Source organism: Ogataea parapolymorpha, chromosome IV (genome assembly GCF_000187245.1).
Source record: "Ogataea parapolymorpha DL-1 chromosome IV, whole genome shotgun sequence".
In the NCBI taxonomy this organism is placed as follows: Eukaryota; Fungi; Ascomycota; class Pichiomycetes; order Pichiales; family Pichiaceae; genus Ogataea; species Ogataea parapolymorpha.
Window position 1 is genome coordinate 638931 of NC_027863.1, and position 26971 is coordinate 665901.

Genomic DNA, 26971 nt, shown 5'->3' on the forward strand with positions numbered 1-26971 from the left:
CTCAGCACAGAGTTGCGTGTGGTGCTGCATTGCATTGTATCTGAAACAGCAAAGTAGCAGCACAACCTTATTATTTGACCGAGTTCGGAAAGAGCCCATGAGAGACACGGAATTTAGCCGAGGCACTTACGCGTCGATCGTCGCGTCCCATAACCCAGATCTTTTTGACAAATGATCGGCAAAAAAAAGAACAACAATAATTAAATACACGCATTGCTCCTCATGTCTGTGGCCAGCAACTTACAGTCGTCCATCACGTCCCTGCAAAACTCCATCAACTTTCTCAATTGCGCAATCGCCCCACTGCGCCAGGTAACTGACGACGTTGATCGGTTCAAGACGGTTCTGCGCACAAAGGCCGTGTTTGACGTGATCCCTGAGTCGACTGTCCAGAAACGCACCAAAGCCGTCTCCGCATTTGTCGAGCCCCGCCTGAACAAGGACCACGAGCTTCTGCATGAGATAATGGCCGAGTTGGCCCGCAAACAGGACCGACTTCACAAACAAATGGCGCCCCTGGAAAAAAAGCTGGAACGCGTCAGATCACAGCATGGAGCAACCATCAAGGTGCAGAAAGTCTCTGGCTCTCGCGACGACATTGCCCGTCTCAATACTCTGCGCGCTAAAAAACTTAAGCTGGCGTCGAGATCAGCTTGAGGTTCTCCAGCAACTTGCCCACGCTTTTCTCCAGACTGTCTAGCTTGATGGTGATTGACAGAAGCATTGGGTCGCTCGTCACCACGTCGCACGTCTCCTGGATTGTCACGACAACTGGACTGTCGCTGTTGTCCACGTACGTGATGCTTTCCTCGAGGTATTTAGTTGACATCTTGAGCACCGTGGAGCACGACGGCTCTGCGTTGCCCGCGAAAACCGACTTCAAAAACCCGCTATTTTCGGCACCGTTCTTCCGTCTGGAATCCAGCAGCTTGCGGTACTCCTCGCACAGGATCGTGGAGATGGACCGTGTTCTGTCCTGAGAGATTTTGGCGCGCACATGGTCTGCAAACGAGACCCGGTTCGGCACATCGATTATCAGGTCCCACGGCCGGTGCGTGATCGGCTTGATCACCTTGAGGTCGATCGAGAGGTCGCTGTTGCTGATCACCAGGTCCAGCGCCACGTTTTCGGGGAGTTCCGGCTCAAACAGCTGGTGCGGTAACCTGTACCTGGGGAACATGTAAGCCTCTGTGGGGAACAGCAGAGACTTTTTGGCGAGTTGGATCTGGCTGTGTAGTGTTGACAGAATTTTCAGCAGCACAGCAGGCTGTGTTTCTGGCAGCGTTTGTATTTTGCTAATGGTGTTGATAGCGTTGTAAATTAAATCGTGACAATCCAGTAACTGGCGAAGTATCAGGGTCGAGTTGTCCTTGAGCCGCAGATGCAGCGCGCGGCCAATGCTTTTCGACCGGATGGACACGCTCAGCCCCGTGACCCGAAAATTGGAGCGGCTGATCACGCCCTTGAGCGTCTCAGAGTTATGCGACGACAACGGGAACTTGAACTCCTCGCCGTTGTTCTCACTAATTTTAGCCATACAGGAGGCCAGATTTTCTTTGATATTCGGCAATTGCGGCCGTATCACCTCGTCAATGAGCCATGCCTGCTCTTTGGTGCTGTCGGCACATAATTTTTCGGAGGGAAGAAATATTTGCGTAGACATAAAAATATTGAAATAAAATAAATCAAATAAATTAAATAAATATTTTATGGATCTTCCTCATGATCTGGCTTCGGCGCTGCTGAACCAGCCATTAAACTATATTCTTCCCAAACAGGACAGTAAGTATTTTTGTTGCCGCTTCTGACATCACAGTCGTGCCTTTTGGAGGCCCATTCGAGGTCCGTTTGGCCCCTGCCAAACGCGTTTCCCCAGCAGACAAAAAGGACATCGATGACGAGCTACTGCGGGAATTCAAGGTTTCCGATCAGCTAAAACAGATCACATTCAAAAAGCCAGCTATGAAACTTCCCGCACAGACTACTGCTGAACACACAGAGCCGTCAGGAATGCTGGAACGACACATTCTGGCCGCTGTGAGCTCCAAACGGTCGTGGACCAAGCCTGATCTGAAGGTCAAGAGAATTAAAATCGACAGCACGCCCACGGATTTCGACAGCGTACAGGTTCAGCCGCGTGAGACGGGCTTTTCCATCGCTGAAGAGAAGCCCGTTGTCCATCTGGACTCGCGCAGATTGCAGACAGAGGCCAAAAATAAGCTGGTTTCCATTTTGCAAGACCCGTTCGATCTCGATCCAGACACACTACAGGCTCTTGAGGACAGCATGAACCGACTGTGGTACGCGAAACAGCTAAAGGACGTCGATGCGCAGCTTCTTGTGCGTCTCAACGAGACGTGCTCCGCGATGCTGGATTTCCAGTTCGCCAATTTCGACGGTGACGAGATTGACGTCGCATGCCAGGCCGCCAAGTGCGCAATTTTGGTGATGCTGGTCTTTACAAGCAACCACAGCGACAAACAGCTGTATCTGGAAAATTATCTCACCTCTGTGCTGGAATTTGTGTACGCGTGCGGCGATGCTTTGCAAAATTCTAACGTTTCCGACTTTGACGATTTTCTAAAGAGTTACATTAAGATCATGGACCTACTGGCCTGTTATGCCAAACAAAACAGCCTGGAGGACAGCATAGTTACGAAATTGGAGTACTTCACACTGAAATTATGTTTTTCCGGCTCAAAACAAGACCCTAGCTACGACAGACTGCGTGTAGCAGCCTCAAACGTCATATACGAGATTTTCAACAGAAACCCCGATCAGCGCGTGTTTCTGCTCCACGAGATCGTCAACAGCTTCGACCAGTTGTCGCCACATAAGACAAACTCCCGCCAATACCATCTGGCGCGCGGATTCAGCGTCCAGCTGGTGACAATGCTTCTGGTGCGGCTGATCCAGTCGTTCACCGTGTGCTACGAATTTGACGAGGCGTACTGGAAAGTGAGCGAGAAAAAGCGCCAGGAGCTGAACTCGAGCATCTACAGCCACATCGAGGCGTCGGCAGACGAGCTGGCACGGCTTTCGAACGAAATCGCCTCGTTGCTGGTCACAAAAATTACCTCTAACTACGACACCACAGGAAAAAAAGTGCTCGAGAATTTTATAGAGGACTTGCTCGCCATGGCCGAGTATCCGGAATATTCCGGCTGCGAGACGCTTCTGGAGTCGTTTCTGCACACTCTCATGTTCGTTTTCAGCTCGGACAACTACTCTGCACAGATCGAGGCGTTTGCACTCGAACTAATGGGCATTATTGGTTCTAAAATCCTCGCCTTGCGCAGAGGCCAACAGCCGGTCCGTTTCAGTGCCGATATGAGCGTTGCCGACTTCCAGACGCTGTTTGAGCAGTACCTCGCGGTCTGGCACAATCTGAAGACATACCAGTCTTTTTTTGCATTTAAACTGTTCACCAAGGTCCATGCCCTTACAAAGTCTGCGTCAGACAAATTGCTCTCCTGCTGCCAAAGGGCCGAGTTCCTGCTACTTCAGATCATCAACCAGAAAGTACCGTTTCCCCAGATCGACCGCCCGGCAGACTATCTTGCCGTTCTTGCGTCGCAGAACCTGTTTGCTCACTACGACAGTTTTCTCGGGCTGATTATTAAGTCGCTCGACCACCCGCGCACCAAGTCCAGAAACAGAGCTGTCAAGAACCTGTCGCTGCTGATTGAGCGCGAGCCGTCGCTGCTGACGCTGCCGACGGTGAAACAGTCGCTGGCGGTGCGGTTGGTCGAGCAGTATGCGTCGGTGCGCGACTCGATCGTCGAGCTGCTGCTGAACACCGTGCCGGCACATCCCGAGCTTATCAGCGACTTCTATGCTCCCGCGTGCGACAGAATTGGCGATGCCAGCATGGCAGTGCGGAAAAAGGCCATCAGCCTTGCCAGAGTGATGTACGAGCACTCCACAGAGCAAACTGTGCGCACGGCCGTCTGCGAGAAGCTGCTGCGGCGACTGGACGACGAGGAGGACGCCGTGGTTGACCTGGCAGTCGCCTGTCTCAAAGAACTGCTGCTGCTATCACATGAGGACCCGCTAGCCAGGGCAGAGACCATGGTTTGTGTGATTGGCAAGTCGGAAAAAAACTGGGACTACTTTGAGCGGTTTCTGCGCGAAAAAGTCGTCCACCACTTTGCAACGAGTCCAGAGCTCAGGAAAGCGGTGGCTGCCGTCATACAGGCAATTCTGGAGCATGTCACAAGCCAGGTGCATTGTGACCACGACCGCGTGCAAAACATGACCGGATTGCTGGCAATATTAGTCAAATGCGACGGCACGTTGCTCTCGCAGGACCAGCTCGTCTCGCTCCAGCCATACATCACCGACGACAGCTCCACCGGCAGCTCGTTGTGCTACAATATCCTGCAGATATTCCACTACACTCTGCCCCAGACCCGGTCGCTGAAAAAAACGTTTATTCACCAGTGCCAGACGTCGCTCCTTGCGCGGCTCACCAAGTTCAACGCGCGCGAGCTCGAGGAGGCCATGCCGTGTCTGTGGCTGCTGTCGCTGATGAAAAAGGACACAGAGAAGCTGGCCCGGGCCTGTATTTCGTCGCTGTCTCTTTTGAGGCCGTATCTCGCGAAAATTAGAGAAAACAGCTACGAGCCAGATCCCAAGGTGTTCCGACTATTGTTTCTTCTTGGCAACGTGGGGCGCCACTGCCGGCTCGATGCGCACACAGAGCTATTCCAGGCGGCCAATTTGGGCTTCAAGGCCACCGACACGGTGTCTGGGTTCATCATCAAGCATATTTCGGTATTTTGCGACGAATCGCTCGACGCCAGCTCGCAGCGCGTGGCGATCAAAAACTTGCTCAACGTGTGCATCACACACCCGCGCTGGTTCATGAGTGAGCGAATTTTGGGCGTCATGGACCGCGCATTCCAGAGCAACGACCCGGATCTCCAGGATATCGTCGTCAACACGCTAGCGACGTTTCTGGAGCTGCAGGACCGCGAGGCCGTGCTGCGCAACGGACTGGACTTCAAGGACTCCAAGACGCTCAAGCTGGACGTGCAGGTATTCCATGGCGAGTCGGCCGAGTACGTGAACGACGGAATATGCTCGTCCCTCGTGCAACGCTATCTGCACCATGTGCTAAAAAATTGTCTGATCGACGAATCGGGGCACTCGCTGCGGGCGGTGACTTTCCTGAAGCTCGTGGTGAGGTTCGGCTTTGCCAACCCGAAGCTGTGCATTGGTACGATCGTTGCTCTCGAGGCGTCTCAGACACCGGCGATTCGGTCGACTGCGCTGGCGATGCACGAGCAGCTATTTGAGAAGTACGAATCACTCATCGAATCGGGCTACATGGAAGGGCTGCGCGTGGCATTTGATTACCGCAGACGGCTGTCTGGTCAGCTATTGTCGGAGACGACGCTTTTCCGGTGCATGATGAGCGTGCTGGACGGCAGCAGAATGGCCGGAAAACGGTTTCTGCGCCTGCTTGTGAAAACACTCGCCAATTTCGAGGACCCGGACCCGCTGTTTGTGGGCTACGTCGCCGTCAACCTCGCCGCAGTCCATTTCAGGCAGCAGGACCACGTATTTTTCCTGGTTTCGGGTCTCGAGCAGATCATTGACTCAGAGGCGGCCGAGCTGGTCGAAAGAACCGACGAGGAGGACGACTGGGACGTTCTGGGGGCGCAGGCACGGGCGCTGTTTGTGCTGATGCGGCTAAAGGACGTTTTGGTGACGAACTATAATTTGTCGGATGAGCGAATTCTAAAATATCAGACGTCTGCCAAGGATTTTAAAGGTGCCATCACGCGCGTGGATACTGTTCCGCTGGACGTGGCAGATTTGGATCTCGCCAGACGCAAGGGCGGAAGAGTCTCGCAGAAGCTGTGCACAAAGTTGCTGGAATTAGTAGAGGATTAATTTTATGCTGTTGCTACACACCCTGTAGAAATTTTGGGTCAAAGTCCGACCGCCGCGAAATGTACTGTTTCAGCACGGACTTCTTGAGATATATCAGCTGTCCCTCGTTGCACAGGTCCTTGAGCAGCTCGGGCTGGCAGGAAAACAGGTTAGTGAGCTCCCGGAGAATGCTGAAGCGCTGCTTCATGTCGTCGAGGCCGTCGTAGGCGTCGAAAATCGAAATGTAGTGGATCACGTCCTGGGTGAGCACGAGAGAGCCGTTCGAGTTGACACGGAACCGCGTGAAGTGGTTGATGAGCAGCGTGAGCAGGCTGGCGAGAATGCGGCGGATGGTGTCCATTTTCAGCGTCGGGTTGAAGCCCAGATGGTCGTACAGCGCGCGGAACACTCTGTCGAGGAATTGGAGCATCTTGTCGCAAGTTTCTGTTCTGTCGATCGTCGGCTGCGTCGCCGGCTGGAAATCGTCCATTGCCTGGCCACTGAGGATGTTTTTCATGTTGCGTTCGATCAGCTCGAGCAGCTCATCCACAATGATGTTGAGACCAAGCTCGACGTCCTGCAGATACGAGTTGAACATGAGACTGAGTCTGTTTTTGATTTCTGTGGAGAGAATCAGCGGGTAGAAGAACCGTTTCACCACGATCGACAGCAGGTACACCTGGACGGAAACCAGGCTGATTTGCTCCACGAACTTGAGGTTGATCTCGCTGGAGCCGAAGAACGACGCGAGTTTTTGCTGCTGCATCAGAATCCCGTTGTAGTAGAGGTTTTCGAGCTCAATGGCCAGATACGACTGGCCATAGCTCATGATCAGAATGTCGAACATTTCGAGCGAGTATTCGTTGATTTTCGACGGCACCAGCTCGATGGCTCGCGTGAGAGACTCCACCACGGCCTTGAGGATTTTCTCGGCAATCACGAGCGAGACCTCGGACCCATCGCCGGTGTCCTGGTCAAACGAGTCCGACACCACTCGCGCGCCCTGGTCGCTGCCCCCACGCAGCTTGGTCCGCGTGAACCTGTCTTTGAGTGAGGACGACCGTTCCATGTTTTTGATGAATTTGGAGATGGACGTGAACTTTTTGGACCGCTTGTACGAGAGCAGTCTTCGAGTCGAGTTTTCGCGCTGTGGAGCGTCCAGAAACACGTCCTGGTCGTATTCTGGTGCCACCGATGTGCTGGCGTCTTTGGAGTGCAGGATTTTGTTCTCTAGCAGGTGTTTGTTGACCACTTTTTCGTTTTTCTCCTCGAAACGCGCCGTGAACGATCCAATCAGCTCCGAAAGATTCTCTTTCTCCAGGTTGAAGTAGGCGTCCTTGTCCACATGCTGTTGGAACAGAGCGACGTGGTACTTGTCCAACTCCACGCCTAGGTCCACCTCCTTATCTCCAAAGAAAGCTTTGAGTCTCTGAGTTAGCTGGTTCACCTGGTTACACAGCAAGTGCAGCACGCGCAAGTTGCACAGCCTCGAGTACGAAGAAGCCACCCGCAGCAGCAGCTGGACGCGGTTTCGGATCAGCTCCTTGTAGAACCGATCCACAAACGCCAGCAGCACGGCCCTGGTGTGCTCGAGAAAGATCTGTTGGATTGTCTCGTACTCTGTCTTCGTGAGAATGTCCTCGATTTCCTGCAGCATCGCCAGCGTGAGACTGTCGAGCTGGTACTGCGAGAAGCTCGGGTCGCACATGTTTTTCCAGAACGTCGGCTCGACGTTGAGCTCTGTGGACTGGAAGTTGCTGAAGACTGGGTGTTTGTTAATGTAGAACTGCTTGATATTTTCGCCGTCGTTGAACAGAAAAAGCAGACTCGACAGTTCCTGGAGCCGTCTGTAATTTTTCGAGTTGTCCATCTCGTGGAACTCGTTGAGCAGCTCGATCTCGAACCTATTGCAGTGTTCCTGGATCACAGAGAGCGTGGCTTTCGCCTGCGGCAGGTCGTTGCTGGCGAGCTTCGAAGACAGTTTGAGCAGCTGGTTCAACGCCACGGCGCGCCGGCCGCGCGGCATCTTGACCAACTCTGACGGGGCCTGTTTTTTGGTGTAGAACTCGTTGTAGCACTTGGTCAGAAAAATCAGCGTCACAGTGTTCTCCTTTAGACTGTTTGTCTCAGTGAGCTTGTCGCCCAGCGGCCGAATATCGGCGTTAATGCGTCGCACTTTCAGGTCCAGCAGGGCAAACTGCGAATTGAGCTTGCTGGCCTTAGGAGCGAGCCGCAGCACGTTGGAGAAGTGCTCTGTTTGCTTGACCTCGGCAATTTTCTCGTATTTCGTCTGTTTTGCCAAGCACTCCTCGCTCAGCCGGTTCAGCTCCTTGACACACGCCTCAAAGGTGCGAATGTACGGCTTGGGGTCCAGCTGATCGAGGGACTGTGCTCCGTCGGAGCCGGCGCGCGAAGACAGTTTCGCCGCGAGAAACTCGACAAACTCGTGGATCGTGAGCCCGTGCAAGAAATCGTCCAGCGTGAGCAGCCGTTTAGTCTCGTCGTCCAGTTGGAACAGCGACGTCATGGGAGTCTTGTTTACAAAACGACGGAGGCCAATTTTTTGCGTCGATCGGCGGATCTGGAAAATCCAACACCCTTGCACCAGACGACGACGGCCTCGGCAGAAGGACAGATCTGTCCGTTAGCGCTGATGCAGGCTACCGAGCCAACGGGTATCACGACCAGCGTTGGTAGTCTATAGTGCCTGTCCCAACACCGTCACCGGGATCTGCACAAAACTGCCAAATCTGTATCTTATTGTATATGCTGAAATTGCGAGAAAAATCGGTTGCAAATATATATATAGCCGAGCCCCTTCATTCCAGCTCACCCCATCCATGTCAGGAGTTATTTACTGCTTGCCAGGCTCTCCAAGAAGCTCGATTTTCCCCCAGTTGATCAAGTACACCGGGCTTGACATCGAGGTCAAAGACCCTTCTGCTGCGTGTTTTGCCGAAAACTTCCCGCTGAAAAAGTGTCCTGCATACAGACAAAACGACGGCTTCAAACTCACCGAGACCCTCGCCATCCTCAAATACCTTGTGGACCAGGCACCTGAAAAATACAACTGGTTCGGGAAAACCAAGCAGGACGAAGCCAAGGTCTGGCAGTGGCTGTCGTTCATCAACAGCGACTATGTGAACGCTCTGTGCGACTGGGCATTGCCTGCCTTTGGCGTGCTTCCGTACGACAAGGAGAAGATCGACAGAGGCGTCGCTAGTCTCGAAAAGCTCACGCCTCTGTTGGAAGACCAGCTACAGAAGACTAAGTATCTTGTCGGCGACGAGGCCACTCTCGCCGATATCTACGCGATCCAATCGGTGAAAATCAGCTACGGCAGTCTGTGGGAAGAGTCGTGGGTCAAGAAGCACCCAGGAATCGCCAGATGGGTCGAGCAGTTGAAGGAGGACCCGATTGTTGGCGAGGATTTGAAGAATCTCAAGCCAGCTGCCAAGGCTGTTCTGGGACAGTAGGGCTGGCAATGCCAGACTCACCACGGCCGTGCCTAAGATAGACTAGACCTACCTATATAGCATAAACCTAGATTTGAATGCGCCACAGAGTACTCCGGCCCGAGCTATCGATGCTGTTTTTTGGAAACAGCCACGTTCTGCAGCTGGATATGCACGAATTAGGATTAGGGAAATTCGTGGCTGATGCGTTTCTCGGCTGACGTAATAATCAGCCGAATATCTAATTTAGGACAACCCCCACGTTTTCACGTCATAACCTTATATCGTCGGAGTAGCCGAGGGGGTGGCCTCCAGCGTACCGTAGCAGCTGTCCATAGGGCCTAGGACCGCCTTTTGTATTTTAGCGATTGCCAGAACCCGTTTGCGCCCCTATCTAGACCCACGTTTCTCTGGTGTCCATGTACATATTCCTGACCACTTTTCATCTTGGCTCTGCAAGAATTGGACGTACCATTTCTTTAAGATAACCATGCAGAAACAGCAATAGTGGGGGACTCCAGACGAGAGAGAGGAGGTCCTTGGCTCGCTGGGCCTCGAAGAAGTGCCAACCAGCACTGCTCCTCCCCTATAGGACACTGTAGTCGTGTTATCAAATATTATCAAAAATGTTGAATTAGGGCCCTAAATATCAACTAAAAAAAAGAAATGCGAATATGAGTTGATTGCAAATACAGTCTTGGCAGAGACTCCACAGCACACAGGTATATAAACAGGCCGTCCCCGCATGTGATTACCAGAATCTTCTCAAATTGGAACTTGAGATCAAGCTACTAGATAATATAGTTATAGATAGCTACCATGCCCACGGACAGAAACGAACAAGCAAAAGTGTCTGCTACGACACATACAGAAATTTCCAGAGAATCCAGCAGCGACGAGAGCGCGATTGCGTTCTATCGTCTGGCCGGAGAAAACGTGGTGAAGTATTTTGGAACCCATGCCGTGAATGGGCTGAGCAGCTCGAAAGCCAAGGAAATGCTCGCTAAGTATGGTCCTAATTCTCTAGGCGATTCTGGCAAGATTAACTACGGTAAAATACTGGCGCACCAGGTGTTCAACGCCATGATTCTCGTCTTGATAATCTCCATGATCATTGCTCTGGCCATCCAGGATTGGATTTCCGGAGGAGTCATCGGCTTTGTCGTGCTCCTCAACATCTCGGTCGGGTTCATCCAGGAGATGAAGGCCGAGAAAACCATGAACTCGCTCAAGAGTCTCTCTTCGCCGTCTGCTCACGTGACCAGAGACGACGACGACCACACGATCCCGACAGAGGAGGTTGTTCCGGGCGACATTGTGCACATCAGGGTGGGCGACACGATTCCTGCGGACTTGCGGCTGATCGACTCGATGAATCTCGAGACCGACGAGGCGCTGCTGACCGGCGAGTCGCTGCCAATCCCCAAGGACCACACCGTCGTGTTTGCAGACGAGTCTGTTCCTGTTCCTCTTGGCGACAGGTGCAACATGGCGTACAGCTCCTCTGTGGTGAGCAAGGGCCGTGGTACTGGAGTTGTCGTTGCCACTGGGCTCAACACCGAAATTGGTAAAATCGCCAAATCTTTGCAAGGAGACAAATCCTTCATTCGCAAGGTGGAGAAGAATCCGAAGGACGGCTCGAAGCCGAAGAAAACCGCGTATGTGACGGCGTGTTTCGGCACCATCAAGGACGTGGCGGCGAATTTCCTGGGCGTGGCCAGCGGCACGCCGTTGCAAATCAAGCTTTCGTGGCTGGCCATTGTACTTTTCTGGATTGCTGTGGTGTTCGCCATCGTGGTGATGGCCTCGCAGAAATTCCGCGTCAACAAGGAGGTGGCCATCTACGCCATCTGTGTGGCGTTGTCGATGATTCCGTCCGCCCTGATTGTGGTTTTGACCATCACCATGGCCGTGGGGGCCCAGGTGATGGTTTCGAGAAACGTCATTGTGAGAAACTTGGACTCTTTGGAAGCGCTGGGTGGTATTAACGATATCTGCTCCGACAAAACAGGTACTTTGACGCAGGGCCGGATGATTGCCAAAAAAGTGTGGATTCCCAATGTTGGCACATATTCCTTGGAAGGGTCGAACGAGCCGTACAATCCGAATCAGGGCACGCTCAGTTTCTGCAAATATTCTCCAAAGTTCGTCAAGGAGAGCGACGAGTACGTTCCTCCCGAGAAAGAGCTGCCCGAGCCGGCCCCAGCCAACTTTGCGAAATTCTGTCTGACGGCAGGACTCGCCAACATCGCCATCGTGAACAGCTATGAGAACCCGGAAACGGGTAAAACTGAGTGGAAGGCACATGGCGACCCAACGGAGATCGCCATTCGCGTGTTCACGAGCAGAATCCCCGGCTACACGAAGGACGAGCTGGCTGAAAAATACGACCATATCAACGAATTCCCGTTCGACTCGTCCATCAAACGGATGTCTGCGATCTACCGCAGCAAGGAGACGGGCGAAGTGAAGGTGTACTCTAAAGGAGCGGTCGAAAGATTGCTTAAATGCTGCAAATACTGGCACTCTTTCAACGACAAGGAGTATGACAGTCTCCGCGACAGCCAGGAGCTCCGGCCGCTAACGGAAGAGGACATTGCACGCATCGAGGACCAGATGGAAGTGCTCTCTAGAGAGGGACTGCGTGTGCTGGCGTTTGCGTACAAGGACATCACCAACGACGAGAATATCTCGCTAGAAACAGACAACCGGGAGCAGATCGAGTCGGACCTGATTTTCCAGGGTCTGGTTGGAATCTACGACCCGCCAAGAAACGAAACGTCCAGATCCGTCAAGCTGTGCCACCAGGCCGGAATCAACGTCAGAATGCTGACGGGAGACCATCCCGGCACCGCCAAAGCCATTGCTCAGGACGTTGGCATTGTGCCGCGTAATCTGCACCACTACGCCGAAGACGTTGTTCGGGTGATGATCATGACGGCTCACGAGTTTGACAAATTGAGCGACAGCGAGATCGACGAGCTGCCTGTGCTGCCATTGGTTATTGCGCGATGTGCTCCCCAGACAAAGGTCAGAATGATTGAGGCCCTGCACCGCCGCAACAAGTACGTGGCGATGACCGGAGACGGAGTCAACGACTCGCCGTCGTTGAAAAAGGCCGATGTCGGTGTGGCCATGGGAATGAACGGGTCCGATGTTGCCAAGGACGCTTCCGACATTGTTCTCACAGACGACAATTTTGCCTCCATCTTGAACGCCATTGAGGAAGGCCGCAGAATGTCGGCCAACATCCAGAAGTTCGTGCTGCAGCTGCTCGCCGAAAACGTTGCCCAGGCCATTTTCCTCCTCATTGGCCTGGCGTTCATGGACAGCTCCGGCTACTCGGTGTTCCCGCTGTCTCCAGTGGAGATTCTGTTCATTCTGGTCGTTACCAGTTCGTTCCCAGCGTTTGGTCTGGGAGTGCAGAAGGCCGCGCCCGACGTGCTGGAAAAAAAGCCAAACTCCACCATTTTCACCACCCAGGTGCTCACCGACATGATGGTCTACGGCATCTGGATGGCCGCGTGCTGTCTGTTCGCGTTTGTCGTCGTCGTCTGGGGACACGGCGACGGGTATCTTGGAATTGACTGCAATGCGACGAGCTCTGGCGCCGAGCACTGCGATTTGGTGTACAGGGCTCGTTCGACCGCTTTTGCAACCATGACATGGTGCGCCTTAATTTTAGCATGGGAGTGCATCCATCCGTTGAACTCGCTGTTCCGCATGACAAAGGAGACCGATCACCCATGGTGGAAGCAGACGGCGATCGACCTGTACGAGAACAAGTTCCTTTTCTGGTCGATCGTGGGCGGCTTTGTTGCGGTTTTCCCTGTTGTTTATATCCCGGTGATTAACAGCGAGGTGTTTTTGCATTCTGGCATCTCCTGGGAGTGGGGCGTGGCGTTTGGGTGCACTGGGCTGTACCTGCTGGGCTCAGAGCTCTGGAAATGGATCAAGAGGGTGTACCTTAGAAGAAGAGAGTACGAAAGAGCCAAGAACCCAGAGGCAGAGCTGGAGAAGTCTCCCGACATCTTTGAAAAGTACGCGTCGCTCTCTAGGGCCAGCACGATGGATCACAGCACTTTGATCGTCTGAGCCAGCGATAATGCGCTTGGTAATTTATATTGTTTAATGCCTGCATTTAAATAAAATAATGCTTTTTTATTTCATTTTAAATTTCTTCTGCGTTGGGAAGAAATCGTGGAGAAGTCCCAAAAAATTAAAAACGTTTTTTAATACGTAGCAGAAAAAAATAACAAAAAAAAACCGTGGCCTTTTAGCATCCGTTTTCATCTCCAACACATTTATTCATCGATGGGGGGTCCTGCATTGGACCAACTTCTGACCCCAGAAGACAGCCGGAGATCCAGGAAGCTGAGGATACAGGTGGACTGCCGCGAGAGAGACGTGCTGGCGTCCTTGAGCCTGCTATGTGTCATAATCTTGCAGGAGTGTTTTCGCACCAGCGCCAACCTGAACCGGTTTGTCGCCGAGGTACTAAAACGGTCGCGCAGCAGCAACTCTGTTCTTCATGTGACGATGTACTATCTGCTCGAAGTGTACGCTCAGAGACAACAACAACTATATTTATACCCGGGGCTCAGCTCTGTGACCTGTCCTAAACGATGTTTTCTGACCTGCCTAATTTTGGCCTCAAAGTATCTGCAGGACCAGAACTACACGCTCACCACATGGAGCAAGATCACAGGCCTGAGTGTCGACGAGTTACAGACGAACGAACGAAAGATCTTGGATTTGCTACGTTACAAGCTGCATATCAAGGAGACCGAGTACAAGCGGCTTTGTGAGTTTACGCGCGGCTGCGAGAAGCAGCTCGCCGCGGACAAGACCAGAGCCGCCGCCCCCAGTCTGCTCACGCCTCCTTCTTCGCCCAGAGAGTGTCGAGACGACGAGTTTCTCGGCTGGCGCGCGACGCAGAGTCCGGACTCCACCCTCGGTGTTGAGACACGGACCGCCTTGGCGCGCGCCATCGAGCAATTTGTCGAGTTCCATGCCACGGAGCACGACGCCACGGGCCACGATATTGCGCTTATTTAATGCCTTTTATTAATTAACATTATTTTATTTAATTATCCAGTACATGAATGTCACCGCAGCGAATTCTATTGCTGTGTACCGCAGCAGCCGCGGAAAGTCCACCTTCACACCTCCGCGTCTGTCTGTGAAGCTCCACAGCAACCACAGCCCGTTTGCAACGGCCGCTGCCACGTACGCAACAATGTCCCGGAACGGCCGTCCGAGGTAGCACAGCGAGTACGTCACGGCGGCGTCTCCTCCGGCCTCGCCGATGCTGAGCAGCTCGACGGCGGGGAATTTGATGCCCATCGCAAGAGAAAACGATTTCACCGACACCTCCACGGCCTCACCCGTGGTGTATTTGTGCACCACCTCGCAGTAGTCATGGTCATCTCCGCTGAAAATGTAGTCCGGTCGGATCTTCTCCAGAATCTCCTGCGACAACGACGGGTCAATCACCGTCTGGTATTGGTGGCCCTTGATGACGGGAAATTTTCCGCTCTCTCGATTTTTCCCGCACGGCTGCTCGTGCGGGTCCCTGTACAGCGGCACATGGTGGAAAAGAATCCGGGGTTGCATTTTTGGCTCGCGGCCTACTTCCTCCAACAAACGGCGTGCATCGCCATAAATCGCCTCTTCTTGCGTATTCGACAGCGAGATGGTGTCCAGAAAGATCAGCTCGTGGCCCTTGCGGGCGATTCGTTGATTCGGCTTGCCAAAATATGCCTCGAACCTCTGCAGCGACGGCAACTTGACACCGTCTCCGTAGCCAATGTCGTGGTTCCCTGGCACCAACGTCAGCGTCTCTGTGTTATCGGGCAAAAAAATGCGCTTAAACCGTTTCAGCTCGCGCGCATAGTATTCATCGGTGCTCGAACGGCCGTTGTCCATCAGGTCTCCCAGAAAAAAAACCGCCTCAGGACGCAAATGAGCCAGCAACGAACGGTAGTTCCGCCGCATATAGTCGTCTGCGGTGATTTGCGACAGCTTCAGCAGCGGCCAGGGCCGGCCTGGGTACGTGTGGTTGTCGATCAGCTGCGGATCTGCCACCAGAAGAACGCGGTAGTCCGTGGCAGAGCCGGGGAAGCTGCACATGAGCGAGTGCAGCCAGACGTCAATCCTGGTGAACCAGTGAAAAAGCAGCATCCAGAGTCCAAGCACCACTGACACACTTCTGGCAGAGGCCTTGGGCGGCCGGAATGCCAGGAGGGCAGAGAATCGGAGTCGCATAACTTGATCTATTTCTATAATTATTTCATTTAACTTTTTATATATTTTTTTTATGCTATTATTAGTTCTGATCCTGGTGATAACGCTGGCCCTGGTGGCGCCGCAATTGGTTTCGAATCTGCGCGACATCGGTACTGTCGCGCTGGAAAAACAGGCGTCGGTCAGCCCCACGAAAAAGCCCGGCGAGTCTGCCGTATACCGCTCCGTCGACGTGCCGCACGGCCTGCCGTTGACCACGGGGCTGCGCATTCAGACAGGCTACAAAATCAGGGACGGCATTCTCAAGGATATCTGGCACCAGGCACTGCAGACAGACACAGTTCTCGAAATTGGCGGCGCAAGGCGCTCGATTCGCCAAGTAAATGGCATGATTTTGCATCTGGCCCAGCAGATGGACCAGCACAACGTGGGCCCGCGCGTGGGGCTCAATTCGGGCCTCGACGACCTGCACGCACTCGTGGTGCTCTTCTGCTGCTTTTTCGTGTGCGACAGGACCGTTGTTGTGGGAGAAAACCCGGACGTCGACGTGCTATTTACGAGGAAGACGGCCGGCTCTGCAGCCAACGTCGTGGACCTAGACGACCCGACGTATTTTGTTGAGCGTCCTGAAACGGCAGAGTATGCGTACAGTCCCCTCAAAGACTACACGCGCTTCAACAATGAGCCCTACATCGAGCTGATTGACGGCACAGAATACCGGTATTTCCAGCGCAGCTTTGTTTCCGCAGTCGCATCGCAGCTGATGTCGCTGTCGACGGCGTTTTCGTGGTCGACCCGCGACAGACTGCTTGTGGTTCCGGGAAACAGAAACAACGCGCTAGTCAAGATCCTGTGCGGGCTGCTGACGGGCGTCGAGCTGATCACCGTCGCGGCCGACGCGCCGATCGACGCTCTCGTGAGCAGCCAGCCGACCATCGTCTCTGCTCCGAGCGCGTGGCTACAGCCGCTTGTGGACGTGCGGCCGTCCCTGCTGCGTGCACTGCTGCTCAACCGTGCCGAATTCCTCAACTCTCATGGCATTTTCAACCCGCTAGGCAAACTGTATGCCACCAGACTGCGTCTGGTGTATCTCCAGGACTCAATTTTCACGTCGGCACAATACAACAAGCTCAAAAGCGTGCTGCATGCCCGGATCGTCAAGGAGACGGATATCCGTGGCTCCATGGGCCCCCTGCTCAAAACGAACCTGTTTGAGTACCGTCTGCTGGGCCAGAACCAGCTGGGCGTGCCGGCAAACTCTGTGGAGCTTAAGACTCGCGACGGCCGGCTCTACGCGCGCGGGTTCGTGCTCGCAAAGCACGACGCCATGCAGGTCGACGAGGAGATGTGGACTGACACCGGGCTGCGCGGTTTTTTCGCCACAGACGGGTGTTTTTACGCTAGCTAGTTATAAACTCGTTTGATCACGTCCACCCATTTTTTTTCTGCCACCAGCTCGTCGTTCTCCCACGCAACAATTTTGTTGCTCAGGTGGAAATTTTCAGCGTCTGCCCGCAGAACAGCAGTCGTCTCCATCTTCACGTTCCAGCCGTCCTCTTTTCTGCCCATTGAGTAACTGTAGACGCACTCGTTATACGCAGAAAGCGGGTCGTTTTCCTTGATTTTCCACACGTTCGTGTTGCAGCTGCCGTGGTAGATCCCCGATAGGTTGCCATATTCCGGGATCGTCACTTGCCCGGCGTCCTCGATGTCCGTGAGCGTCCACTCAAACGTCGTGCAGTCAAACTGCACCGTCTTTTTCCTGCCCTCGGGAACGTCGATTGTGGTTTTGATCGGCCGGCAGATCGACGGAGTCCCTAAATCTGGAGCAGCCACCAGCTTTGTCTGGTCCAGCAGCGGCAGCACGAGCTTTCCCCCATGCAACGTGAGCGTCGGTGTCTCTGCGGACGGCCACGCCTGCGGCCAGTCGCACGTCGACAGCGCAACGCGGAGCCGGTGGCCTTTTTCCAGCTTCACGCCCAGAACGTCAAGCTTGATCTCGACATCGTAAAGACGGCCCTCCTCCAGGTACTCCGGGTTTTCGTGGCTGTTTCTGTGCGTCAGGTTCAACTGGCCCCACGAGAGCAACACGTTCTCGCCGCCAGGATACAGGTCGACGAGCCGGACGCTGACGTTGGCGAGCTTTTTGTCGGACGAGAGTGTGAGGTTGATTTTTGGCTCGCCCAGCAAATTGACCGCTCCTGCCAGCTCTGCAGAGTCAAAACACAGACATTTCGCATCCTCGTACCGCTGGTCGGCTGGAAAGTCGCCGGGATATCCAAACGGACAGAAGTTACCGCGGAACAGGCCGTGCGAAAGTGCTCCACTGAAACGGTAATTAATTCTCGCAGGCTGACCGATGCTCAATTTATTATCTGGAGCTAAGGCATATTCCAGCCCGCCAGAAAATTCCACAGAGTCAGTAGATACCCACCGACCGTTCCTGTACTCGTACGAGTCCTCAATGCCCGATGGGTCCTGGACGTACGCCGTCAGCCGGGGCAGATGGAGCTCCCCTTCGTCGTGCAACCATTTTTTGAACCACTTGAGTGACAGCTGTTGGTACCCGATTTTGGGGCCTGGCTTGGCCATCTCCGGGTACTCGTGGACCCATGGGCCCACCAGACCGCACGATTCCGGGTGCGGCAGGTTTTTCACCATGCGGAACACAGGAGACGTGTAGCCGTCTCGCCAGCCCCCCACCAGCATAACCGGGATGTCCACCTGGCTGTAGTCCTCGCAAATGGAGCCGTGCTTCCAGTATTTGTCGCGGGTCTGGTGTTCGAGCCAGTGCTTGACCATCGGGACTACCTCGATCCTTTGTTTCCAGTTCTCGCGCCAGCCGTCGCCCACAACACGAGGGTCTTGCGGCCGAGGAGCGTACGCCGCCATAGTCGACCCCCACCACAGCATATCCGACGCCAGCACACACCCCCCACGGTAGTGCACGTCGTCGGAGTATCTGTCGTCGGTCGACATGAGCGAAATCACCGCCTTCAGCGCAGGGTGTCTACGTGCTGCCACCTGCAACCCATTGAACCCACCCCACGACTTGCCAAACATGCCGATCCAGCCATTGGACCATGGCTGGGCCACAATGTGGTCAAAAGCGTCCAACGCGTCGTCCTGCTCGAGCTTCAAATACTCGTCGGTCAAAACTCCGTCGGAGCTCGAGCTGCCTCGCATGTCGATTCTCAACGACGCCAGCCCGTTTCCGGCATAGTAAGGGTGTCGAATTGCGTCCCGCTGGATCGTCACGTCCGCCCGGTACGGAATGTATTCCACAAGCGTGCCGACTCGGATCTTACCTTCCCAGGCTTCCCTGGGAATCCACAGGTGGCCCTTGAGAATAGCACCGTCGCGCACGGGAATGTCGATATCCTCGAACTTGAGGATCTCGTACGGAAGACTGGCAGGGTCCAGCACGGCAACGGGCTCTCTTTTGGACTGCTTGACGTTGAAGGCCATGACGAGATTTATTACAAAGTTATCTTTTTTAGCACTAATCAGGAAGTTTTTTACGATAATGGACAATGCATGAGCGATAGCGCTATTTCTCAAATAGTTTATCTTTTGAAAAGCTTTATTCTCGGGGTTTTCGCCGGGATCGGCCCAATTTTCCTGCATCGCTTCAGTTGTGCCTCTAGCGAACCCTGCGTCCGCTCCGTCCAAAAACAATACACTCCCTGCCCGCTACGCTTCTCGGCCGATCGACCATGGTGCGAGGTGTGGATGGAAATAAAATTATTCCAAGCATAAACAAAATCAGTGTCTCGCCTTTTGTTCGTATCGAATCTTGCCGGTGTTTAGTTTTGCTTTGTGAACAAACCCTTGCGCAGCACGTTACTTGAGTTGAGACAATTTCCTGTTTATTTCTCATATCGCTGAAAATCCGGCGAAAATGGCTGAACGCAATTGGCAGGAGGGAGCAGATCGCGGTGGGGCGCAACAACCCGTCAACGTGATCGAGATTCCCGACTTGAACGGCCTTCATCTTGAAGACACGTTGCAGACAGCGGCAGAGGCCCGCAAGATGTCGCAGCACACGCTTGCGCACGGCAACAATGCGACGCCTTCGACTCAGAACCCCCAACCGCACGAAATACACATCCCGCAGTCCCAGGACGACGAGGACGACGGCTACGGCGCGCAGCCACTGTCTTTCCGGCTGGGCGACCCCGTTTCACAGAACAGCACCGAGCCGGCGGCCGTCATTGAGCAGCGACAGGCCAGCATTTCGGCCAAGCAGAAACAGTCGTATCCGAACTACACTCTCAACATCATGGTAAGACAGTTTACGAAACTAGCCGAGAGGAAGCTGAACCTGTGTTTGAACAGCGTGCCACTGGATCAGGAGCCCAATATCATCGAGATCTTGTCCGAAGGGGTCGATCCGACGTTTGATCGCGTGATCACGTCGCTCGGGTACATTGCGCGGCGCAAGCCCAAGTCTGTGACCGACGCAGTGATGCACTGGCGGCGTGGCAAGTCCGAGTTACGAGAGATGGCGCGCGCAATGCTCGAAAAGGACATGATGCAGTGGGACAGCTACAAGAACACCAACGTGCCGCAGACACACAAAAAATCGGCCTCGCGGTCTTCGCGGTCGACTCACGATTCGCCGGCGATCAATTCCGACGCCGAGACATTGCGTCAGCTCGAGCAGAAGGTGCAAAAATCTAAAATCACGTTCACACAGGCGGACAGACAGTTCACGATCAGCACGTACATTTTGTGGCGGGTGCTGATCGAAGTGGTGCGCCAAACGCCCACGCAGACGCTGATCGAGGAAACAGGACTTGAGGAGATCATGTACAACTACTTGCGCAACATCGATCCGTATCTGGTGAGTCAAAGCATTATTCACTCGTCCAACTGGAACTTGCTCGCGGGTCTGATCGGCCAGATGTCGGAAAAGTCGTTTTTGTCCGTGAGTGACCGCTTCATCGCCGATCTCGAAAAGTTCCCAAAAGGATACACAGATGGCAGCGACGTGAGCGAGTCCAGACTGAATCTGCTGATCCACGGTATGCGATATCTGCAATTTTCCAACTCGTCGCTCGAACGGTTTGAGGAGGGCGCAGATTTTATGAAGAGTCTCGCCAAGTTCTTCTACCGATGCGAAAACGACAACTTGCTCAACTCCTATTGCGACGTGATCAACCAGCTGCTTTTGTCGCTCGCAGAAACACTGACCGCAGAGGTGAACCATCCTACATGGGTGGACGCCGTGACGATGATTTTCAGCAAGTCTGTGCACATTGCGACGGCGAAGCCACCCAAGCTGTGGAAATACGCCGCCACTTTGGTGGCCACAGCGGTCTCTGTTGCTCCCAAGACACTTTTCGACCGAGAGTGGCTCAAGATTGTCGACATGTACATCAGACGGCTCAAGCCGAAGCTGCCGACCGAGGAAAAGGTCGTCATTACAACCTGTCTGGCTCGGCTCATCTGGGCGTATTTGTACCGGTACTCGGACACGCTGAATGCCAAGACGAGAAACTTGGAGTCGATCGCCAATCTGCTATTCCAGGGACAACAAAACAAGAAACAGCAGTGGATTACGCACGACTCGCTTCTGATCCAGGCCACCGTTCAGACCCTGCGTGCTATGGCGTACTCACAGCTCAACTTCACGCTGGAAAACATTATTCTACCAATCCTCAAGTCCTCGTTCAATGGAACCACTCTTGAAAGCATCTCGCACGAAAAAGTCATTCTCTGCATCCGCACCTACGCCTGTATACTATCAGACTACAAGTCTAAGGAAAGACCGCCCTTCCCGACCGACTACGTGATCCACTCGTCGCTGGACCCGATGGAGTTCTGCAACAACGACAACAAGGAGATCTTCGACGCTAACTCGTCCAACTCGGCTGTCCACGAAGAAGTGTCCAGTCTGTTCATCAGTCTGCTGTTTTTGCTGGACCAGCAGGTCGGATGCAAGACGCTAGATGGTAACATAGCCAATGTGGGGGCCGGCGGCGGATCGTTGGCCAGCGCCACCAGCAGCACGCCAACGCTGCCACTCAAGATCTCGCAGTTTTATTTCCACCAGGACGGGCATCAGACTAAAAACTTGGAGCTGTTTTCGACGGTGATTTCTGTGGTTTCGTGGTGTCTGAGCAGCAACTCGTCGCAGTACCGTCGTGTGATTGAGCTTTTGGTGAAGAACACGATCCACGAGGACGAGAATGTCAGCGCTTTTTCGACCGACATGCTCAAGATCCTCATGACCAAGAAGAACCCGAACGTGATCATGACCGTTTTTGCGCGCACGGCGTTCTATCTCGACGAAAAGGCCGCAAGTCTGCTCAACCACGAGTACGTCTCGTCCACAGAGTACGTCAAGCTGCTGGAAGTTTATGTGGACTTGCTACAATGCTGGCTTGAGTTCCTGGCAGAGACACACAAGGGCTCGCTAGAGACGCCAAACGAGATGTACAACGTCAACCACGGCTTCGTGCAAGAGGAGATCCAGGAAACGAAGCCGTTCGAGGACCTTGAGCTCAAGACGATCGTCACAATCATCGACGAGGTCGAGGGCAACGGGCTGTTCTTCCTGTTTAGTCACGATTTCCGTGTGCGGTTTCTGGGGTCGCAGATTCTGCGTATTATCGCGCAGTTCGATGAGGTGATTTATGACCTGACGAGCGACACGAGTGGCGCTAAAGAGCCTGAAGAGGACCGCAAAAAGGCGCACAACCGGATGCCGTCGAAGTTTGCTGCCGAGTTCGGCACGCGGGTGATCCATGTTCTGGAGTCGCTGGATTTTTTCGAGTTCATCTGCCCTAAAAAACCTATTCTGAGCGAGGCCGAGTCGAAACGGCTCGCACGGCTGCAGCACAAGCAGCGCAAGGACACCATTATTCGGCTCGCCGAGAGCAACCACGGAGTCGATGCGGCGCTGTGGTTTAAGGTGTTTGAGGAGATTCTCGACTCGCTGGTCAGACGGTGTCCTATCCAGATCGCCATAGCACGCTCTCACAGCTGTATTCGTCTTGTCCAGCTGTACGACCAGCTGGTTTCGATTAGTCTCGATCCAAACTCGAAAAACGTTAGCTCGCTCATCTGGGACTACATGCTGTGCTTGAAAATTGCATGCTCGTCGCTTACCTCCACGAGTGAGCAGCGCCTGCACATCCCGGCGGTGGCAACGGCCGCGCCGACGTCATCGTCCATCTACGCGCCGCTGACGAAGTCGCACATGCGTAAGCGTTCTCAGCAGCTGTTCACAGTGCAGCACCAGAAAATCACGAGTGCAAAGTCAATCTTCAAGATGACCGTGCCCTTGCTCACGGCTACCAATACCAAGCTGAAGGAGGCGTTGGTGGAGGGCCTAAGCTGCTTGAATGTGAACATTTTCAACAGTTTTCTCGAAAGCATCGAGAGCATCCTCGAAGGCTGGGCGCGCGAGCAGCAGCCAGCGGAGGCCGATCTGCGATTACGTGTCGAGATCACCGGCGTGCTTAACAAGGTGATTGCCAAGTTCTACAAGATCGGCGTCCCATTTCTGGACGATACCGTGTCACGGAAACTGCAGTTTATTCTGGAAAACAACAAGGCGTTTTTGTCGCGGCCCGAGTCGCAGACCAACTTCGAGCTGCACCGGCTGCGCAAGTATTTCTGCGGACTATTGGAGACTTTCCACTCAGAGTGTCTGAAACTCGACCAGGTGGAGAAATGGCTACCGTTCAAGTTTCGTAGAGAGTCGTTTGAGTTCATGGACGAGTGGTGCGGCTACGGCAAGGACACGAGTCTGTTCAACGAGCGGTACCGGCGGATGACGGAGCAGATTTCTCGGCGCGCCGAGGCGGTGACATTGCAGGCTTCTTTGGAGCTACAAAAAAGACAGCTGCAGTACAGTGCGATCAGCTGCATGGCGAACCTGTGTTGCAGTCCAATAGCCACGGAAAAGGACTCGTTCAATATTCCAAAGGTGCTGGACTGGATCGACTCGCTATTCAACACATATACGGACAAGATCATCGAGATGGCTCGCCGGGCGCTGTTGCAGATCCTCGTGGTGAGCACGGCCTCGGACGACATTCTCGACCAGGTCATCAACAAGTGCTACACACACGACCCGGCGTTGGACAACTACTTTGTGACGCTGAGCGAGGCCTTTGTCAAGGGTGCCAAGTTCAGAGACAAGGTGCATCGGCCGCTGGCTCTGGGGCTTTTTGCATGTGGGTCGGACAACATCAGCGTGCGCACCGCCGCGGCAAGCCTGCTGGAGCACACCGAGATGAAGTTCTACGAGACCAACAAGAGCGTGGCCTTTGTGGACGGCATTTGCTGCCGGTCAAGGGTGATCTACAAGCGCACGCTCTTTCAACTGTCGACGCATTTTGCGACGGCGCATCCCGAGGACAAGTATATGATGATCTCGGAGCTGACGATGCTGTTCCACATTGTCGGGTCGAGTCCACGACGCGACATCCTGGCGGTGCTGCTGCCGTGGGTGCAGACCGTGGAGCTGACGCTGGGACCGGACCATCCCAACAGACACAACTCGCTGATGGTTCTGTACAACTTTTTTGAGATCACGGTCAAATTTGCGCACAAGATGCAGAACGAGGTGGAAGCGTTGTGGGTGGCACTGGCAAACGGCCCCAATAAGTCGAACGTGGACGAGATATACCGATTTATTGTGGAGCACTCGCTGGAAATGAAGAACACAGTTTTCTGGGAGTGTTCGCGGCAGGTGATTTCGTGTCTCGCCACGATCCCGGCGGGCGTGAACCTCGTGGACACGCTGATTTCGAACCTGGAGCCAAAATCGATGATTCCTGTCGAGAAACTCAACGCAGACGACACCGCCACGTTCGCGGACGAGAGCCAGATCACGCACGGGCTGCCGTACGTGGCGCAGCTGGCGAAGATCGCGCAGACCACCAAGGGCGTCACCACGCCGTCGTTCTCGCTGTGCGAGTTGTCGGTGATTTTCTTGTCGGACCTGCTGCTCACGCCCACCGAGAACGTCAAGGCGAACCTGTCGCTGTTGCTGCATCTTTCGTTTGTGCTGCTCGACGACCAACTCGCGATCGTCCAGGACCAGGCGTGCGCAATGCTGATCCATCTGCTGCGCCAATACGGCGACGACGAGGCGGGCCAGTGCAAGCGTATCATCGACTCTCTGCGCAGCTACGACCGCCAGAAAACGTTCTGGACGCACGGCGACCTGGGCGGCGACAAAAACGGTGGCCGTATCCCGGAAAACATGGACGCGCTCGTGCGCAACGTGATGCACGTGTTTGAGAAGAACTACCCGGGCATCCAGCAGGACTGGAGTCGCACCGCGCTGGCGTGGGCCACGTCGTGCAAGGTGATGCACATTGCCGCGCGCTCGTTCCAGATCTTCCGGTGTCTGATCTCGTTCCTCGACCTTGGCATGCTGCGCGACATGCTGCTGTGCCTGGCCAACACCGTCTCGGACGAAAACCCAGGCATCCAGAGCTTCTCGATGCAGATTCTCATGACGCTCAACGCGATCACTGCAGAGCTGTACAGCGAGCAGCTGATCGATTTCCCGCAACTGTTCTGGTCCGTCGTGGCCTGTCTCAACACCGTCCACGAGAACGAGTTCATCGAGGTGCTCTCCACGCTGTCCAAGTTCATCTCCAAAATCGACCTCGACTCCGACGAGACCGTCGAGTGTCTGATTGCGACGTTCCCGCCCAACTGGGAGGGCCGCTTTGAGGGTCTGCAGCCGCTGGTGATGATGGGCCTGCGGTCGGCGAATGCGTACGAGCCGACGATCCGGCTCTTGGACCGGCTCAATCTGCTCAAGGACAGCGCCATCATAGGTTCGGGCCAATATCGCATCCTGCTGGCGCTGCTAGCCAACATCCCGCGGTTTCTGCACGCGCAGACCTCCAAGCGGTTCGGCGACGACGTTGTGGACGCGGCAAACGTGCTGTGTGCGATGGCCGACCGCGCCGACATGGGCGCCCTGAGCCGGATCCTCAACTCGCTCATCAAGAAGAAGTTCCGCAACAAGGAGGACTTCATGAGCCAGGTGGTCAGCGTGATCAAACGCTATTTCTTCCCCGAGTACTCGGCGCAAACGCTGGTGTTCCTGCTGGGCCTGCTGTTCAACAACACCGCATGGATCAAGCTCGAGATGTTGGACTTCCTCAAGCACGTGTTCAAGGCCGTCGACCTCACCGACAGCAAGTTTGTCGGGCTGGGAGCCGACCTCGTGTCGCCGCTGCTGCGGCTGCTGATGACCGACTACGTGGACCTGGCACTTGAGGTGCTGGACGAAGCCAACAGCATCTCTGCGTCGCCGTTCGACAAGCACTACTTGATGATGAGCTCGGGCGACGCCAGCATGCGCCGCGAGTACGAGAAGGTGGCCACGTTGTTCGGCATTCCCGACGAAAGCGGCTGGTCCGTGCCAATCCCGGCCGTCAGCACCGCGCGCACCAGGAACAACATCCACTCGGTGTTTTCGACCTGCGTGGTTTCCACGTCCAAGGAGGGCGACGAACAGCCCGAGCCGCTGGTCGAGCCAGAGTTCAACAGAGACGACTACGTCCACTACAGTCCGGCATGGCCCGACCAGCGCGAGCAGTCGCTGCTCACGAGACAGCAGAGCAGTCTCCAGGACGACGAGTCTACGCAGGACCAGAACTCGCTCAGCCACATGCTTGCCACGCTAGAGAACCTCGACTCGTTCTTTACCAAGGAGAACATGGACCTGTCGGGCGCATACGGCCACCAATACAACGGCTCGGTCGACACACGCTCCACCACCGCCACGTCTATGGGCCAGAGCAACTGGGCATTGACACTGGACTCGCCGCAGCTCGACCAGAACATGCAGTTCCCATCCACAGCCTCGTTCAAGACGCTCATGGGCGACTCGTCGTCGAGTCCGGCCAACTTCTCGGTCTCCTCGTTCCGCAACTCTACGCGGCTCAATATGGCTGTTCCGATGCAGTTGAGCAACAAGTCGGCAAGCGACTACTCGTCGAATTTGCAGGAGATTTCCTCTCCGCTGGGCTCGCCCATGGTTTCAGGCCAGAGCCCGCCCGGCGACGACTTCGAGGGCCTGTTCAGGTTTGAGATCCTCCGCCCGTCCAGCAAGGTCAAAAAAAGACCGTCCAAGCTCAACACACCGCTCGTCAACAACGGCGACCCGTCCATCCCGCTGGCGAAACCGTCTCCCCGGACGCCGCGGAGTTCGCGAACTCCACGCAGTCCCTACAGCAAGAGCATTCGCTTCAGCAGAAACTACTCCTCCACATACAGGAAGTCTGCGCGGCTTTACGACAGTCCGTCGCGCGACAAGCAGGACGCGGCCGATACGCAATGAGCCATTTCGGCGGTGCACGGGTGTACAGTCAAATATGATAAGATAAATGTTTTAATTTTTTCCCCAC

General features: G+C 54.5%; 10 protein-coding genes across 10 annotated transcripts; 6 read left to right on the forward strand and 4 right to left on the reverse strand.

The window, feature by feature from the left end:
• Positions 1–631: 631 nt before the first annotated feature.
• HPODL_03383 (uncharacterized protein) lies at positions 632–1663 on the reverse strand (the record flags this gene model as incomplete). Its single annotated transcript, XM_014079691.1, has 1 exon — positions 632–1663. One exon carries the CDS (start codon positions 1661–1663, stop codon positions 632–634), a length of 1032 nt encoding a protein of 343 aa, XP_013935166.1.
• Positions 1664–1709: 46 nt separating this feature from the next.
• HPODL_03384 (Sister chromatid cohesion protein 2) lies at positions 1710–5901 on the forward strand (the record flags this gene model as incomplete). Its single annotated transcript, XM_014079692.1, has 2 exons — positions 1710–1782; positions 1817–5901. The coding sequence occupies 2 exons, from the start codon at positions 1710–1712 to the stop codon at positions 5899–5901; spliced, it is 4158 nt and encodes a 1385-aa protein (XP_013935167.1).
• Positions 5902–5914: 13 nt separating this feature from the next.
• On the reverse strand, positions 5915–8407 carry HPODL_03385 (Exocyst complex component SEC10; the record flags this gene model as incomplete). The annotated part of the gene is made up of 1 exon (XM_014079693.1): positions 5915–8407. One exon carries the CDS (start codon positions 8405–8407, stop codon positions 5915–5917), a length of 2493 nt encoding a protein of 830 aa, XP_013935168.1.
• Positions 8408–8720: 313 nt separating this feature from the next.
• Positions 8721–9356, forward strand: HPODL_03386 (Elongation factor 1-gamma 1; the record flags this gene model as incomplete). Its single annotated transcript, XM_014079694.1, has 1 exon — positions 8721–9356. One exon carries the CDS (start codon positions 8721–8723, stop codon positions 9354–9356), a length of 636 nt encoding a protein of 211 aa, XP_013935169.1.
• A 798-nt stretch (positions 9357–10154) lies between these two features.
• HPODL_03387 (P-type ATPase involved in Na+ efflux) lies at positions 10155–13430 on the forward strand (the record flags this gene model as incomplete). Its single annotated transcript, XM_014079695.1, has 1 exon — positions 10155–13430. One exon carries the CDS (start codon positions 10155–10157, stop codon positions 13428–13430), a length of 3276 nt encoding a protein of 1091 aa, XP_013935170.1.
• A 219-nt stretch (positions 13431–13649) lies between these two features.
• Positions 13650–14393, forward strand: HPODL_03388 (uncharacterized protein; the record flags this gene model as incomplete). The annotated part of the gene is made up of 1 exon (XM_014079696.1): positions 13650–14393. One exon carries the CDS (start codon positions 13650–13652, stop codon positions 14391–14393), a length of 744 nt encoding a protein of 247 aa, XP_013935171.1.
• Positions 14394–14417: 24 nt separating this feature from the next.
• Positions 14418–15602, reverse strand: HPODL_03389 (putative membrane protein of unknown function involved in Mn2+ homeostasis; the record flags this gene model as incomplete). The annotated part of the gene is made up of 1 exon (XM_014079697.1): positions 14418–15602. The coding sequence occupies one exon, from the start codon at positions 15600–15602 to the stop codon at positions 14418–14420; it is 1185 nt and encodes a 394-aa protein (XP_013935172.1).
• A 52-nt stretch (positions 15603–15654) lies between these two features.
• On the forward strand, positions 15655–16989 carry HPODL_03390 (putative membrane protein; the record flags this gene model as incomplete). Its single annotated transcript, XM_014079698.1, has 1 exon — positions 15655–16989. The coding sequence occupies one exon, from the start codon at positions 15655–15657 to the stop codon at positions 16987–16989; it is 1335 nt and encodes a 444-aa protein (XP_013935173.1).
• On the reverse strand, positions 16986–19049 carry HPODL_03391 (uncharacterized protein; the record flags this gene model as incomplete). The annotated part of the gene is made up of 1 exon (XM_014079699.1): positions 16986–19049. One exon carries the CDS (start codon positions 19047–19049, stop codon positions 16986–16988), a length of 2064 nt encoding a protein of 687 aa, XP_013935174.1.
• Positions 19050–19482: 433 nt separating this feature from the next.
• HPODL_03392 (Cell morphogenesis protein PAG1) lies at positions 19483–26904 on the forward strand (the record flags this gene model as incomplete). The annotated part of the gene is made up of 1 exon (XM_014079700.1): positions 19483–26904. One exon carries the CDS (start codon positions 19483–19485, stop codon positions 26902–26904), a length of 7422 nt encoding a protein of 2473 aa, XP_013935175.1.
• Positions 26905–26971: the final 67 nt, after the last annotated feature.